At 47.6% G+C, this 16,712-nt stretch overlaps 2 protein-coding genes across 2 annotated transcripts in view; one reads left to right on the top strand and one right to left on the bottom strand.

Moving 5' to 3' along the window:
• Galntl5 (polypeptide N-acetylgalactosaminyltransferase like 5) overlaps window positions 1-9,635 on the bottom strand; it is a 39,583-nt gene extending 29,948 nt beyond the window's left edge. The window contains exons 1-2 of the mRNA XM_050123729.1: window positions 9,433-9,635; window positions 2,847-3,086 (exon numbers count right to left, since the gene is read on the bottom strand). Of these exons, the coding sequence (XP_049979686.1) occupies window positions 2,847-3,066 (220 nt within the window). The 5' untranslated portion in view covers window positions 3,067-3,086; window positions 9,433-9,635. The remainder of the gene's footprint in view (window positions 1-2,846; window positions 3,087-9,432) is intronic.
• A 10-nt stretch (window positions 9,636-9,645) lies between these two features.
• LOC126489436 (uncharacterized) lies at window positions 9,646-16,235 on the top strand. The gene is given in 2 exon segments (XM_050123727.1): window positions 9,646-14,186; window positions 15,009-16,235. Coding segments are annotated over 2 exon segments (4,791 nt in total). The 5' UTR covers window positions 9,646-10,186; the 3' UTR covers window positions 15,800-16,235.
• The last annotated feature ends 477 nt before the right edge of the window (window positions 16,236-16,712 follow it).

Below are 16,712 nucleotides of genomic sequence, written 5' to 3'. Positions count from 1 at the left end.
TCACACACACACACACACACACACACACACACACACACACACACATCGTAAATGCCACACAGAGGTTATAGAAGCTTTTGCTGAAACACAAGTAGTCACAAGTCATCATCAGCAACCTCCAAGATAAACTCATTCCCTAACCAAAGACAGAGCTGGGGAAAGGGGTAGCCTAGTGACAAAAACAAAACAAAACAAAATAAAAAAACCTTTCAAAACTTGCCCTGAGACCTTTCACCTTACCCTCACCCTAAGGAAGCAAGTAACAGTATCCATCTTGCCCCACCTGGTGTGTCAGCAGGGCCAAGCAGAGCCTAATCTGCCTCTGGTCAGTTCGCCCTCCAGGATAGTGTAGGGAGAACGTAGGGGAGGAGCTTCAGGGCCTCTCTGGCTGAAAACTGGTGATGCTGAGTCTCCCTGATGTATTGTCAGTGGAATGTGAATCTCCAGCCCCCCACGACAAGGGGATGGGGCAGGGTAGAGCCAGGTAGCTTTCTACTTCCCTTGGCCTCTCAGGAGACCCAGTGGGGAGCTAAATGTCCATTTCATTCAGCAGCAGTGAGGACCAGAATAGTTGATACTCTGTTTCTCTTTGAACCTGGTGGCAGTGAGGACTAATGGACAGTTGAACCTTTTAACTCTGGTGTCATGGGGCACAGGAGGGAGGGATGGCAGGACTAGCTGACACTGCCCAGTGAAAAGGTTGTGAAAGTCAGTGCTCCATTTAAGCGGAAACCAAGAGACTTGAATTGTTTTTTGTTTTGTTTTGTTTTTGAGACAGGGTTTCTCTGTAGCTTTGGAGTCTGTCCTGGAACTAGCTCTTTTAGACCAGGCTGGCCTTGAACTCACAGAGATCCGCCTGCCTCTGCCTCCCAAGTGCTGGGATTAAAGGCGTGCGCCACCACTGCCCAGCAAGAAAGAGACTTGAATTCTTTTATCACCTGTTTACCACACGATGGTGTGCACAAAGCGCTATAGGCAGATGGGGCAGGGAAGGGCTTCTGGAATGGAGGGTGGCCGGACACACATACTTACCTGTTCTTCTAATAGAGGACAGAAAGGACCAGTAGAAGCATTCTTACACTCTATACTGTATGACACACTTATACTCAATATTGCAGAAGGGAGGGATCAGCACTGATATATTACTAGCTTAGCACATAAACACTTTTTAGAGCCTGTTGGTTCTAAGGTAATTATGCCTTAGGCCAAATGTTTCTGGAGGAGTACAAGATACTGGTAACAACTAAGTATACCCATTGTTTTCTTGAGCCTAGACATCCACAGAATGAGGGAAGAAGGAAAGAGGTGATAATGAGAAACAGAAATAAAAAAAAAATTCAAAAATGTGTTCAACCACCTTTACCAGAATGCCAAGACTGAGCTCCAAATGATTGACAGCCTCTGTCCCTGCCCACCTACATAATCTGCGCGGCGGAGATGTAATAGAAGACAGACTTTTAGCATCTGAATCCTCTTTCAGATTGCTGGTGCCTGAATAAAGTAAAGTTTTAAGGGTCAATGTCTGTCTTTGCTCACTGGCTTTTGTGAGTGGCAGGCACTCCCATTCAGTTTTGCTTATACATGTACTACAGCTCCCTGCAGGAGACCTGCTCATACATGTACTACAGCTCCCTGCAGGAGACCTGCTTGAAGTCATGCTACGGTGTCTCGCAGTATTTTTAATGTCCAGGATCCAATAGAAAATGTCATACCAAGTCCCAAATGGAATTTAAAAGGGACAACCAACAAGCGCCAACACTGAGATGAATCAGTTGGACCAGACTTGCTAGGATGCTAAAGCAGCCGCCACCGCAGCATCAGAAGCAGACGAAAGAGGGAGAACAGCTTAGCTAAGGGACAGAAATTACAAGAACTAACCAAAAGGAAATTATAGGAATGGTGATTACAGTCATCTAAGAGGCAGGGTGATTCTAAGTAGTAGTTAAACTACACAGAAGGCAGAGCCTGGGAACTTGAGGTCAGGCCCATGGAATTAGTGTGGTATAAACAACAGAGATGAACTAGAAAGAAAAAGATTCTCAGGGACCATGGCATAACTACAGAGCTAACTGTACCACAGGAGTTACAGAAGGAGAGAGAAAGCAGGGGTGAGGGTATAGTGTGAGCATGGGGCAGGGATGCTGCAGAGGGGCCATTCTATGTCCTACTCTTCCACGGTGCTAGGATGCTGCAGAGGGGCCATTCTATGTCTTACTCTTCCACGGTGCTACCAGCAGTGCTCCAGGGCAGTGCGGAGCCCAGGACACAGATCTGACTGGGAAACCATTAATTATCGCTTTATTGTTCTCTTCATCTTTGGGGGCTGATTTTGTTACATCAGGTAACCTGTGTAAACATGAAGCCCACATCGTCTATCAGTGAGTGTTGGGGGAGAGCAAACTTTAAGAGGGTCTTGACGTAGAATATCTACAGATGTGTTAATGCAGTTACTATGCCGACCAGAGCTGCCGAGCAACAGCATGCGGAGGCTGTGGAACCACACTGGTGGATTCAGGCAATGGCTGCCTTTGAGGTTGGAAAGACATTTCTATGGCATCTTTTGAAATTCATTAATGTGGAAAACAGAAACCAATATAGGAAACTACATAAAAATGAGAAATTAAGAGTTAGCGCATGCATGTGTATATGCTCTACTGAGTTCTGTGTATATAATATATCGATATATGAAATATTTTATAGCTCAAAAGTTAAATTACCCTAACAGGGGCATTCTCTTACCCTTCCAAATATTGACTCTGTGACATGCTGAAAGTAGTTAACAGAAAGAGATCAGTTTGTTCCTGGGTATAATTCTGGTTTTCCAGGTTCATCTACATCAGACTTACCATTAGAAGTATTCTGTTTGGGGGTTTTCTTTGAGACATGGTTTTGCTGGCGCACATTTTTTCTAACTGAATTAGCCCTTATGAGTTCCTGGGTTTTCCTCAGCTGTTCGTTCTCTTGATCGTAGTGGAAATAGGCAATTAACAGAGCTGTCCAGAGCCCGATGGCCAGGGATCCACAGACGACACACTGAGCTATGATGTTCTTCATTGTGGAGTTCATATTTTTAAATTCCAGTTGTCCTAGACGAGAGCATTGTAAGAGAAGCTGTATGAGACAACTCAGTGGTGTTTGTCTTGTCCATGTAGCTTAAGTTCTGTTTTCAGTGCTTTAGAAACAATCATTTCCCTACTTTTCGAATACAGAAGTTTACCTCTTTTCTATCACACATATATCCATAGGATCACCATCCAGATGGGTCAGCATGAAGCAGGCAGCATAATCTAAAGTCAGCCCTACCCCTGAGCAGAGAGCGCAAGGAGAGGAAGCAATAACACAAAAGAGCATCATCAATCTCTCACCCTGCCCAACCCACCTGGAGAGATTGCAGTGTAAAAGCATGCGATGTCACATGCTGAAGAGGACAGCTGAGGCATGAGCACCGTGGCCCACTGTTGAGGGGACCATAAATAGACTCAGTGGTCTACTTATATATAACATATATAACATGTATATTTATATATAACAGAGATACGAACGCCGACCCTGAGTGTCTCCATTGGCACTCGTAGTCAGATGCAAGTGAAGCTTTTCTCGGCAGAACTGCTGTGAGACTGTCCTTTCTTTTTCTTTCTTTCTCTTCCCTCCCTCCCTTTCTTCCGTCCTTTCTTTCCTTCTTTCCTTCCAGCCCTGTCTGTCCTGGAACTCACTTTGTAGACCAGGCTGACCTCGAACTCACAGAGATCCACCTGCCTCTGCCTCCTGAGTGCTGGGATTAAAGACAAGCAGCACCACTGCCCAGCTGAGGCTGTCCTTTCAATGATGAAATCAGTCAGAGCTGTCAGCAAGCAGATTTTAAACCCATAGTGACGAGCAAGAAGAGGGGGTCGGAAGCTGACAATCAGACCTGAGTTTGAATCTCCAGAGCCCACATAAAAAGCCAAACAGAGCAGTATGTGCTTGTGACCCCAGTACTAAAGAGGGCAGAGAGACAGAGCCCCGGAGCTCTCTGGCCAGCTAGCCTAGACAATTGCTGAACTTCAGGTTCAGTGAGAGACCCTGTCTCAAAGGATAAAGGAGGAAAGAATCAAGGAAGGATTCCCAGCATTGGCTTCAGGCCTCAACACACATGTGTACTTACATGGGTGTGCACCTCGCATGGGGGAGGGGAGAGAGAGAGAGAGAGAGAGAGAGAGAGAGAGAGAGAGAGAGAGAGAGAGAGAGGGAGGGAGGGGGGGGGAGAGAGGGAGGGAGGGAGGGAGGGAGGGAGAGAGGGAGGGAGAGAGGGAGGGAGGGAGGGAGGGAGGGAGGGAGGGAGGGAGGGAGAGAGGGAGGGAGAAGCAAGCAGAACATCGTGTATTTTGCAGAACATGGTTAGTGTTCCTGCTTATGGTGACTGATATGCAGCAGATGCTTGGGGAACCTGTGAGCAGATGATGTGCAGTGTCCAGCAGCTCCAGCCTGCCAGGAGGAAAATGCAGAGCCTGCTGCATTTTTAGTTCTAGCTCCTGAAAAGCTCTGCAGCACGCATGGCAGAGACTCAGACCAGCAGAGAGCTGGTGGTGCATGTGGAACATTTATGATGCTGTCTAGTCAGAGCTTCCTTTCAATGTCAGTGGTCTCCATGCATGTGTCTGTATCTTCCTCTTGACTCAACTGTGAATAAAAACAAAGCTAAACACCCTTGTTAGAATAGGCTGAGAGCCACGAATGCAAGTGAGGGTTTTTTTAATTATTATTTTTGTTTTGTTTTGTTTTGTTTTGCTTTAGACAGGGTTTCCCATAGCCCAGGTTGATCTCAAACTCACTTTGTAGCCAAGGATGACCTTGAGCTTTTGATTCTCCTGAGTGCTGAGATTACAGGTATGGGTTACCATGCCCAGTTTTATATGGTACTGGAGACCAATTCCAGGGGTTTGTGTATGCTAGATAAACAGTCTTCCGACTGAACCACATTTGAGGCATGTGAGATTTTTACAGTACTTTCAAGACAAAGCTATTAGCCATGTGCTCACAATTTGGAAGGAGGCAGGATTTCACAGCCTGAGTGGGAAATGTGAGGACCGTGAAGCAGAACCAGGTTGAGCTGCTGCTTGAGCAGCTCAGGAATAGGAGTGGCAGGGCCTTGGCAAGTCACACATGTGTAATCAGAAGGGAGCTCTCTTCACCCCAGTGCACCAAAAAGCCCAGACAGGATAAATGAATACAGAGGCACAGCTCACAGTGGAATTGAGAGACATTTAAGACATCTGGGTGTGTGATATAAGTGCTACACAGAGTCTTCAAGCCTTACCACAACACACACACATGCACACACACTCGTGCGCACACATGCACGCACACATACACACACATGCACACTCGCACACATGCATGCACGCACATGATAGCAAGGCTGCTGTGGCTGAAGTGGGGGAAGAGGGACTGCTCTAGGAGGAGAAGCTGGGCCCAGGGGAAAGACCAATATGCTGAGGTTCTAGGCCAGTGGTTCTTAGCCCTCCTTTTACACAGTTCTTCATGTTATGGTGACCCCCAACTGTAACATTATTCATTGCCACCTCATAAATATAATTTAGAATTACAGTTCATGAATTGTTAATATCTGATATGCAGGATATCTAATATGCAACCAGCAAAGGGGTTGTCACCCATAGGTTGAGAACCACTGCTTAGAGCTCCCCACAAATGCTGGTTCCTCTGCAGATGCCTGCTCCAATACTCAGACTGTCTAGTAGCTTGTTTGTTCTGTCTTGCAATTGGAAGGGAATGCTGATATGGACTGAACCATAACTCTTCAAAATTATGTCAGATTATTAACCACAATGTGATCGTTTTTGTGAAAGGGGTCATTTTTATTATTTATTTATTTATTTTGGTTTTTTTCAAGACAGGGTTTCCCTGTAGCTTTCGAGCCTGTCCTGGAACTAGCTCTTGTAGACCAGACTGGCCTCGAACTCACAGAAATCCACCTGCCTCTGCCTCCTGAGTGCTGGGATTAAAGGCATGTGCCACCACCACCCTGTGAAAGAGGTCATTTTTAATCTTTTAATTTTAAACCCCTTTAGGGAGGTGATTAAGGTTAAATGAACTCATAGGATGGGTCCTGATCCTGTAGGACTGGTGACCTTATAAGGTAGCCAAGAAACATGTACAGCGAAAAGAACACATGAGGGTTTGTCAAGAAGGGGGGCATTTGCGAGTCAAGAAGAGAGGCTTTAAGTGGAAGGCACCCGGCCAACACCTTGACCTTGTACTTCTGGCTGTGAGAAAGTAAATTCTTGTGTTAGCCAGACACTCTGTGATGTTTTGTTCTACTTGCCCACATGGACGGATACAGATGCCAAGGATTGACCAAGGCAGTTGAGGAAAACCTTCATTAGGGAGAAAAATATGTGTGGAGAGCCACAAAGAGGAACAACCCAAAACTTGCAAAATACTGAAACTGAGAAATCAAGGATAGCACATTTTCAAAGAACCAGAGAAAGGACAGCAGAGAACAAGAAGGGACACTTGAAATTTAAAATGTGCCTGCCACAGTTAGCAAAATCAGCAGAAAATTGGAAAATAAAAGGGGATTTTCTGGAAAGTACAGCAAGATGACAGAGTAAGGGCCAACCTCAGATGGGGCATCCTTCCAGCAGGATCTAACTAGCAAGGAATTCCAGAAAGCTGGGGAAGAAGGGGGAGGGGAGGAGATGATCACATCAGCAAAGAACACAGAGTGGCCAGTGCAGCAATGGGAGGGCATCCCAGGGGAGCTGACCTTTACAGAGGATGACAGTAAACTCTGCAGCAACACCAAAACAAAGAAAGACTGGAGAGAAATGCTATAAATTCATTATTAGATGATTTCTACAGCTAGTCAAAACCTGGTCAAGCTCAAGAGCGGAATAAACATTTCCAGATAGCAGATAACTCAGAAAAGGCACTCTCCGTGTCCTCCTCCTCTTTCCCTCCTCCTCCTCCTTCAGTGGGGATAAATGTGAGTTTATATGCCAACAAGGAAAAGGCAAAAGGAGGCTACAAGCATGTGCACACACACACACACATGTACAATGACCACAAAACCATAAATCTGCACCTGTACCTACTGGCTCTGTTTTAAAATGTGAGACGGGCTGGGGAGATAGCTCAGCGGGCAAAGCACTTGCCGTTCAAGCATGAGGTCTGAGTTGGAATCTTCAGAAGCCATATAAAGCTGGACACTGTACTACACACATGTAATATCAGTGCACCTATGAAGAGAAGGAGGCAGAATCAGGAGAACCCCGGAAAGTTCAGGTAGGCCAGCATATGCAGTGACAAGCAACAAAAGACTATCAAACAAGGTTAAAGTCAAAGACTAACACCTCACATTGTCCTCTGGCCATTATACATCTGCCATAGCATGTGTGCCTGAATCCACTATCTCTCCCCCCCCCCCCCCATATACACACACTCTCTCTCACACACAAACACACACTCTCTCATGTACACTCTCACACACACTCTCTCACACACTCAAACACAAACATACACACACTCTCTCTCACACACACACTCACACACACACTCACACACACATATATACTCTCTCTGTCTCTCTCTCTCACACACACACACACTTTAGGGCTAGGGAGATGGCTTAGTGGGTAAAGTGCTTGCTTTGCAAGCATGAGACCTCAGGTTTAATCCTTAGCACCCACACAGAAGTCAGGTGCATCAGGGCTGGAGAGGTGGCTCAGCCATTAGGAGCACTTGCTATTCTTGCTGAGGACCTGGATTTGGTTCTCGGCACCTCCACTGCGGTTCCCAGTCATCTGGAATTTCAGTTCAAGGGGATCTAATGCCCTCTTCTGGCCTCTTAGGGTACTAGGCATAATTAATATACATGCATGCAGGCAAAGCAATTGCACACATAAAATAAATCTTAAAAGAGAAAATGAAAAAAAAGAAAAAGGCTGGGTGCAGCCGCACACACTTGTAATACCAATACTGGAGAGTTGGAGAGAGAAAGACCTCTGGAGCTTGTTGGCCAGACAGCCTAGCCAGTCAGTGAGCTGCAGCTTCAGTGAGCCTTGTCTCAGGAAACAAGATAACTAAGGTAGCTAGCTGTCTATGCTCCCTTAATCTCCCACGCATGCTCAGTCAAGCAACCATAAACTCGGCGGGTGACACATCACAGTAGATTGCAAGGACAAACTTGTTACAAAGAAGGGCTTCAACAGAAGGGAGGATGAAAGGGGACAACGGAAGGGAAAGTAATGAAGATTCATCATGTACATAAGTGAAACTGTCAAGGATTAATGTGTGTGTTGTGTGCGTGTGTTTATGTAGTGAGACTTTCCCAAACCAACAATTATAAAATGATAACATCCACCCCAGACCTTTGACACCATGCCTTATTTTATTTTTATTTATTTATTTATTTTTGAGACAGGGTTTCTTTGTGTAGCCCTGGCTGTCCTGGAGCTCACTCTTTAGACCAAGCTGTCCTCAAACTCAGAGATCCACCTGTCTCTGCCTCTGCCTCCTGAGTGCTGGGATTAAAGGTGTGTGCCCATGGCCCAGCTATCGGCATGCTTTAGTAAAGGGCCTTGCAAGAGTCCCCTTTCCTGCAATGTTAATACTCTCGTCTCTACGGGGTCTAGGGTCATTGGAGAGAGAAGCCTCTCAGTGTTTGTGTGAGGGGTTATCTCGATTAGGTTAACTGAGGTGGGGACATCACCCTAAATATAGGTGATGCCATACTATGGGCTGGGATCTCAGGCAAATGAAGAAGGAAGAGCCATCTGCCTGAGCACAGGAGTTCATTCTACTTCTTGACTGTGGACGCCATGTGACCAGCACCCTCTCCCTCCTACACTGGGCTGCCATGCTTTCCCCCGAGGATGGATTCTAGTCCTCAAATTATAAATGAAAACAAATCCTAACTCCTTTAAACATAAATTTAAAAATAAGATGAAGTGATTGGGGAAGACACCAACGTAAAGACACATGCGGACACACACCCCTTCCCCAAGAACTGTGAGATTTAGAATCAGGAGAGCACGGCCTCGCTTTTGATTGATGTCACCACTAGTTTTTCTGAAAATAATGGTGATATTTTGTAATGCCTTATCTTCCTGATATTTCTCTCCAGACAGAACCTGTAACCTTCTCATACTTTAAAGGCTTTTCACTCTATTGATATTTTTTAAAATAATAAACGTTAAGAGCATACATGAGTATATCCTAGATTCTGCTTTTCAGGAGCTGGAGCCTACGTGGTATTTTTCCTCCAGAAGTGAGGCATAACCAAACTAGTGATCACCCTTTCTTCTGGTAATCAAGCAACCTCAGTACTGCTCCCTAGAATCTACGCTAACCCATTTCCAGCAGTTCACTGCTCTCATTGATCTAGCCGCCTGGACTTCCTGAGTCTCTGTTCCCTTATGCTTAGCCCCTTACCTGTTAATGAGGTTCCCACTCTGGCAGCTTTGACAGCAAGTCATTTGCCAAGTGGTCATCAGTGAAATCGGGTCTGTGAATGATGAAAAGATGTACTTTTTCTAGATGGTGCTGGGTCATTCTGAGTGTTCAGCTTGCCACCACGGACTGCCTCTCAGAGTCCAGTGACATCACACAGGGCATTCTTAGCCCACAGAGGCCCCTGTCAGTGAAAGACTTTGAGACACCTTAGCACTACTGCACCCCCCTTCCTGGGAACCAGGTCCCTAGTAACCAGCCACGCGTGCACGGGAGCTTTGAGTACTTTCCATCCCCATTGTAGTCTTTCTCCAATAGACCCGGACCCTGGAACTGGGGTGAGACGACCTGCAGGTGTTCCTCCTTGTAACCGCCATAACATTGATCAAGTAGAGTTAGCTGACCATTGTATGAACTAGTCAAAACAGTTGACAAATGATTTTTGGACTTTCCCTTTGATTCTGTACTACCCCCTCCCTGAATTTGTGGTTTTTTCCTTTAAAAGAGCTTGTAATAGACAAAGCAGGGTCCTTCTCCTCTCGAGGCTGAGGGACCTCTGCCGTGGCAGAATAAAAATTCCTCTTGCTATTGCATCAACCGTGCTGTGAGTGTCTCTTGGGGCGACCTCCTCCTTGGTGGGGCTTTAGGGCCCAACATTTGGTGCGTTGGCCGGGAAGTGCTGGTCGCCCTCAGACCCATTCCTGACCCGGTTGGAGGTAAGAGCGCGCTTGTCTGAATGTTTTATGTTCGTCTATTTCTGTTATTGTGCCTTATGTTTATGATCATCAGGGATTTGGAGGAACATTGTACCTGCGCAGGGCTAGTATTTGAAAGGGACCAGGCAGTGGGACAGACGTGTCCGGGAACACTCCCTGGCCCAGCCGTGGAGGACGCTTCACAGGCAATTTGTGAAACTAGGAGCGACCAGGTCATCTTAGTTTCTAGAGAGTGTGGTTCTTATCGCCCACTCCCTTCCAGGTTTGTAATATCAGTTTTACATCAGTCTGTTGCCGCGCGGCTCTCGGTCTTGAGTCTGTGTCTGTCATTTTGTATTGTTGTTTTTGTCTTTGTGTTTGTTTTTGAGTTGGAATCTAGTACAATGGGACAACAAATAACCACCCCCTTAACTTTGACTTTAGACCACTGGAAAGAGGTTGAGGACAGAGCTCACAACCAGTCTATGGTAATCCGAAAGAAACGCTGGCAAGCGTTCTGTTCCGTGGAATGGCCCACTTTCGGAGTGGGCTGGCCACAGGACGGAACATTTAATCTGAATATTATTTTGCAGGTTAAGACAAGAGTCTTTCAGCCTGGCCAGCAGGGCCATCCTGATCAAGTTCCTTACATCGTAACTTGGGAGAGCTTGTCCAGAGACCCTCCGCCCTGGGTCAAACCATTTGTCCTGCCTGCGGGAGCCGGAAACCCAGTACCAGCTCCCTGGCCCTCCACCACCCCTTTGACTCCGAGGGCGGCAGCAACCCCAACTGCCCCTCCCCTGGACCCGTTGTCCTCTCTCTTCCCCATGCAGGAGCGACCGAAACAGAAGTCCCAGACCCAGACACCACCAATCCTCTCTGACAATCAGTCAGACCTCCTGCTTTTTGACCCTCCTCCTCCTTATCCCCGGCCTCTTCTGCCCCAGGCCGAGGCAGCCCCCCTCGCGCCTGTTCCTGGGGAACCTGCTGAACCTGATATAGACCCTGACAGGCCCCCTAGCCCTGACACGACTGATACTGCTGAGGGGGGGCCTAACTCGCAGCCAGCAGGCCGGCTGCGGCTCCGCAGAGGGACATCTGCAAGGGAAAGGTGGACTTCCCAGGCACTACCCCTCCGCTCAATGGCTGACCAATTTCAATACTGGCCTTTTTCAGCCTCTGATCTTTATAACTGGAAACTTCATAACCCCTCCTTTTCCCAGGACCCCCAGGCCCTTACTGCCCTTATAGAATCTGTTCTGATTACTCACCAGCCCACTTGGGATGATTGCCAACAGCTTTTGCAGATACTTCTCACTACAGAGGAGAAACAGCGTGTTTTCCTTGAAGCTCGGAAGAATGTCCTGGGAGCTGACGGAAGGCCAACCCAGTTGCCAAATGAGATAGAGGATGCCTTCCCTTTGACCCGACCCAATTGGGACTTCAATACTCCAGCTGGTAGGGAGCGACTTCGTCTCTACCGTCAGATTCTGTTAGCGGGTCTCCAAGGGGCTGGCAGACGGCCCACTAATTTGGCTAAGGTAAGAGCAATAATACAGGGGCCTGAGGAAACACCTGCAGGATTTCTAGAAAGGCTATTGGAGGGGTACAGAATGTACACCCCTTTTGATCCCATGGCAGCGGATCGCCAGGCTGATATAATAATGTCTTTTATAAGCCAGTCAGCACCTGATATTCGTAGCAAGCTGCAGAGGATGGAGGGACTGCAGGGTTACTCCCTCCAAGATTTAGTAAAGGAGGCAGAGAGAATTTTTAACAAAAGAGAGACACCAGAGGAAAAGGAAGAAAGAAGGCGCAAGGAACAGGAAGAGAGAGAGGACAAACGAGATAAAAAGCGTAGTCGTGAGTTAAGTAAGATCTTGGCCACAACAGTACGCAGTATAGAGCAACCTAAGAAGCGCCAGGACAAGGATAGGGGAGACAAAAGGCGGCCACGAGTGGACCGAGATCAATGTGCCTATTGCAAAGAAAGAGGACATTGGATCAAGGACTGCCCAAAACGTCCAGCTGAACCCAAGAAAAAGCCAGTTCCTGTCCTAGCCCTGGAAGACAGTGATTAGGACAGTCAGGGCTCAGAGCCCCCCCCTGAGCCCCGGGTAACCCTTCTAGTGGGGGGGCACCCTACCACATTTTTGGTAGATACTGGAGCCCAGCATTCGGTCCTCACACAAGCAAATGGACCTTTGAGTTCAAAAACCTCTTGGGTTCAGGGGGCCACCGGGGGAAAAATATACCGATGGACCACAGAAAGAAAAGTTAATTTAAACACTGGTCAAGTGACTCATTCCTTCCTCATGGTGCCAGAATGCCCCTACCCATTGCTGGGCAGAGACCTCCTGTCCAAAGTTGGGGCACAAATTCACTTCTCAGAAAATGGGGCCTCAGTTACTGACAATACTGGCCAGGCTCTTCAAATTCTAACTTTAAGATTGGAGGACGAACACAGACTGTTTGAACTGCCTCCTCCCCCGGAGCTGCCCATCGATAACAAATGGCTCCGTGATTTCCCCCAGGCCTGGGCGGAAACCGCAGGTATGGGGCTGGCAAGCAATCAACCTCCTTTGATAATAGAGTTAAAACCATCAGCCACTCCAGTTTCCATAAGACAATACCCCATGAGCCGCGAGGCCCGAGAAGGAATCAGGCCCCACATTCAGAGACTTTTAACATTGGGCATCTTAAAGGCCTGCCATTCCCCCTGGAACACACCTCTTCTCCCAGTAAAGAAGCCAGGCACAGGGGACTACAGACCAGTCCAAGACTTAAGGGAAGTTAATCGCCGCACTCTAGACATTCATCCTACGGTGCCCAATCCTTATAATCTCTTAAGTACCCTGCCTCCGACCCATGTATGGTACTCAGTACTTGATTTAAAAGATGCTTTTTTCTGTCTGAGACTTAGCCCTCAGAGCCAGCCATTGTTTGCCTTTGAATGGAAAGATCCTGATTCAGGAGTTTCTGGGCAGCTCACCTGGACGAGACTACCCCAGGGATTCAAGAATTCTCCAACTCTATTTGATGAGGCCCTACACCAGGATCTGGCCAGTTTTCGCACCGCCAATCCAGAGGTAATCTTACTCCAATATGTAGATGACCTCCTGCTGGCCGCAGAGACTGAGCAAAAATGCCTCAGAGGGACTCGAGCCCTACTCACCAGATTAGGTGAACTGGGCTACAGGGCATCTGCTAAAAAGGCACAGATCTGCAAGAAGCAAGTAGCCTACCTGGGGTACCTCTTGGAGGGTGGACAGAGATGGTTAACAGACAGTCGGAAGCAGGCCGTGGCACAAATTCCCCCTCCCAAAGGGGCGCGAGAGGTCCGAGAGTTTCTGGGAACTGCCGGTTTCTGTAGGTTATGGATACCGGGTTTCGCTGAAATGGCCGCCCCACTGTATCCGCTTACCAAAGCCAACGTCCCTTTCTTCTGGGGAGAGGACCAACAACGGGCTTTTGATAAAATAAAAAGGGCCCTCCTTTCGGCCCCTGCTTTGAGTCTCCCTGATGTCACCAAACCATTCACCTTATACGTAGATGAGAACAAGGGAGTAGCAAAAGGGGTGCTGACTCAGAAACTGGGACCCTGGAAAAAACCAGTGGCTTACATCTCCAAAAAGATGGACAATGTGGTGACAGGATGGCCCCCTTGCCTCCGTATGGTAGCAGCTGTAGCTACCCTGGTCAAAGATGCAGACAAATTGACTCTGGGCCAACCGCTGACTATAATAGCACCTCATGCTTTAGAGACTATAATTCGTCAACCCCCTGATAGATGGCTCTCGAATGCCCGTATAACCCACTACCAGTCGTTATTGCTCAACCCTGAACGTATCACATTTGGAAATGCGACGTTACTGAACCCCGCTACCTTGCTCCCCAATTCGGAACCCACTGTTTGGGTACCTCATGACTGTCATCAGATATTGGCAGAATACCACGGGACCAGGGAGGATTTGACTGATTGCCGGCTCCCTGATGCAGATTATACCTGGTTCACAGACGGCAGCAGCTTCTTTAAAGAAGGTGAGCGAAAGGCGGGGGCGGCGGTGGTGGATGGACAAAATACCATATGGGCACAGGCATTGCCCCCAGGAACCTCTGCCCAGAAGGCAGAATTAATAGCCCTGACTAAGGCTTTAGAACTAGCAAAGGGACAAAAAGTAAACATATATACAGACAGCCGTTATGCATTTGCAACGGCCCATGTCCATGGGGAAATTTATAAAAGAAGAGGACTGCTAACTTCTGCTGGAAAAGAAATTAAAAATAAGACTGAAATCCTGGGACTATTAAAGGCCCTCTTCTTACCCAAGAAGGTGAGCATTATTCATTGCCCAGGACATCAGAAGGGCAATGATCCTATTGCCAAAGGAAATCAGATGGCAGATGAGATGGCTAAAAAGGCTGCGCTTAACTCAGAAATATTATCCTTGGCAGAGGCACCACCCTCCACAGAAGATCATTTCCAATATTCAACCCAGGATCTAGAGACTATTCAGAAACTTAATGCAGACTTTGATGAACAACAAAAAGCTTGGAAATATCAGGGCAAAACCATGTTGCCCAAGAAAGATGCTTTTGAACTGGTCACTCAAATGCATCGATGGACTCATTTAGGACATAAAAAGATTAAATCTCTTATAAAAAAGACAGATTTTTATATTCCAGGTCTTAACTCACTCATACAGCAAGTGACATCAACTTGTGTCCCCTGTGCCAAGGTAAACGCAAAACGGCAAAGTGCCCCAGAGGGCATAAGAATAAGGGGAGACCGACCTGGTACTCATTGGGAAGTGGATTTTACTGAAATAAGGCCAGGAAAATATGGTAATAAATATCTCCTAGTTTTTATAGACACCTTCTCCGGTTGGACTGAAGCTTTCCCCACCAAACGAGAAACGGCTCAAATGGTGGTGAAGAAGATACTAGAAGATATTTTTCCTCGGTTTGGCCTGCCTAAGGTAATCGGGTCTGACAACGGCCCAGCCTTTGTCTCCCAGGTAAGTCAGGGTATGGCCAAGACACTGGGGATTAATTGGAAATTACATTGTGCATACAGACCCCAGAGTTCAGGACAGGTAGAAAGGATGAATAGAACCATAAAGGAGACTTTATCCAAATTAGCTTTGGAATCTGGCGTTAGAGACTGGGTACAGCTCCTTCCCCTAGCCCTGTTCCGGGTGCGGAACACCCCTTCTCGGCTTGGACTTACTCCCTATGAGATCCTATATGGGGGGCCTCCCCCATTGGCCTCCTTTAGGGCCCCTCCTGACCCCGCTACTCACAAACCTGATTTGCAGGCGCGGCTAAAAGCACTTCAGATCGTCCAGGCCCAAGTGTGGAGACCCCTAGCTGCTGCCTACCAGCCTGGGCATCCGGAGATCTCGCACCCGTTCCAGGTTGGCGATTCTGTGTACGTGCGGAGACATCGGTCCCAGAACCTTGAACCTCGCTGGAAGGGACCCTACACCGTGCTTCTTACGACACCTACTGCCCTCAAAGTGGACGGTATTGCAGCCTGGATCCACGCGTCTCACGTCAAGCCGGCACCTCCACAGGACGACCCAGAACTTTCCAAATGGAAGCTTCAGCGTACCCAAAATCCTCTAAAACTGAGACTAGTCAAGGAAGCCTGATCCTGTCAAGCTTGCTGTTCTTTGCCCTGGTGTTTCCCTCCACATATAGTGCTAAGAACCCCCATACACCTCAGAACTTAACTTGGACTCTGACTAACTTTGAGACTGGGCAAGTCTTGAGGCTAGCCACTGGAGTTCATCCCCTAGGTACCTGGTTCCCCCAGCTAAAGTTTGACCTATGTGCCCTAGCAAAAGACTCTTGGGGAGATACTGAACGAACTCCCGAGAACTCTTATCCTACATGCAGATATTCTGAATGGTATATTTGTCCTGGGGGAAGACGAACTTGGCAATGTGGGGGGGCTGAAGTATTTTATTGTGCTGCCTGGGGATGTGAAACCAGTGTCAGTACCTCCTGGTTGGGGGCTAGCAAAGAAGACTTAGTCACTTTCACTCGTACCACATCAGGGGAATCTGAAATCACAATCACCTTCACGGAGAAGGGAAAAAAGGTTAGTTGGTTAACAGGCAATATATGGGGTTTACGGTTGTATAATCCAGGAGGGGAAGACATAGGAATTCTGTTCACCCTAAGAATTGTTATAACACCTCCCATGACCATGGCACTAGGGCCCAACCCGGTATTGCCTGACCAGGGACAGCTAGCCCTGGCTGAGGTCCCCCCCCCTTGCCAGGGCCTTGGGTCCCCCTTCAAGTCCTAAAAATCTTCCTGCTACCCCTGCTTCACCGCTGGCACTCTCTAATACAGGCCAGCGATTGTTTAATCTAATAGTGGGAGCTTTTTCTTTGCTGAATAGTACTGACCCCAATATGACAGAATCTTGCTGGCTATGCCTATCAGCAGGACCCCCATACTATGAAGGGATTGCAATATCTGGGGGTTTCAATAACACAACTAGCCAGGAGGGCTGCGCTTGGGGAGTTAGTCATAGACTAACTCTTACAGAGGTTA

The sequence above is a fragment of the Alexandromys fortis genome, unplaced genomic scaffold (assembly GCF_014885135.2).
Source record: "Alexandromys fortis isolate MF-2015 unplaced genomic scaffold, M_Fortis_MF-2015_v1.1 scaffold_217, whole genome shotgun sequence".
NCBI classification, from domain to species: domain Eukaryota; kingdom Metazoa; phylum Chordata; class Mammalia; order Rodentia; family Cricetidae; genus Alexandromys; species Alexandromys fortis.
This window is presented reverse-complemented; position numbering and strand designations above follow the sequence as displayed.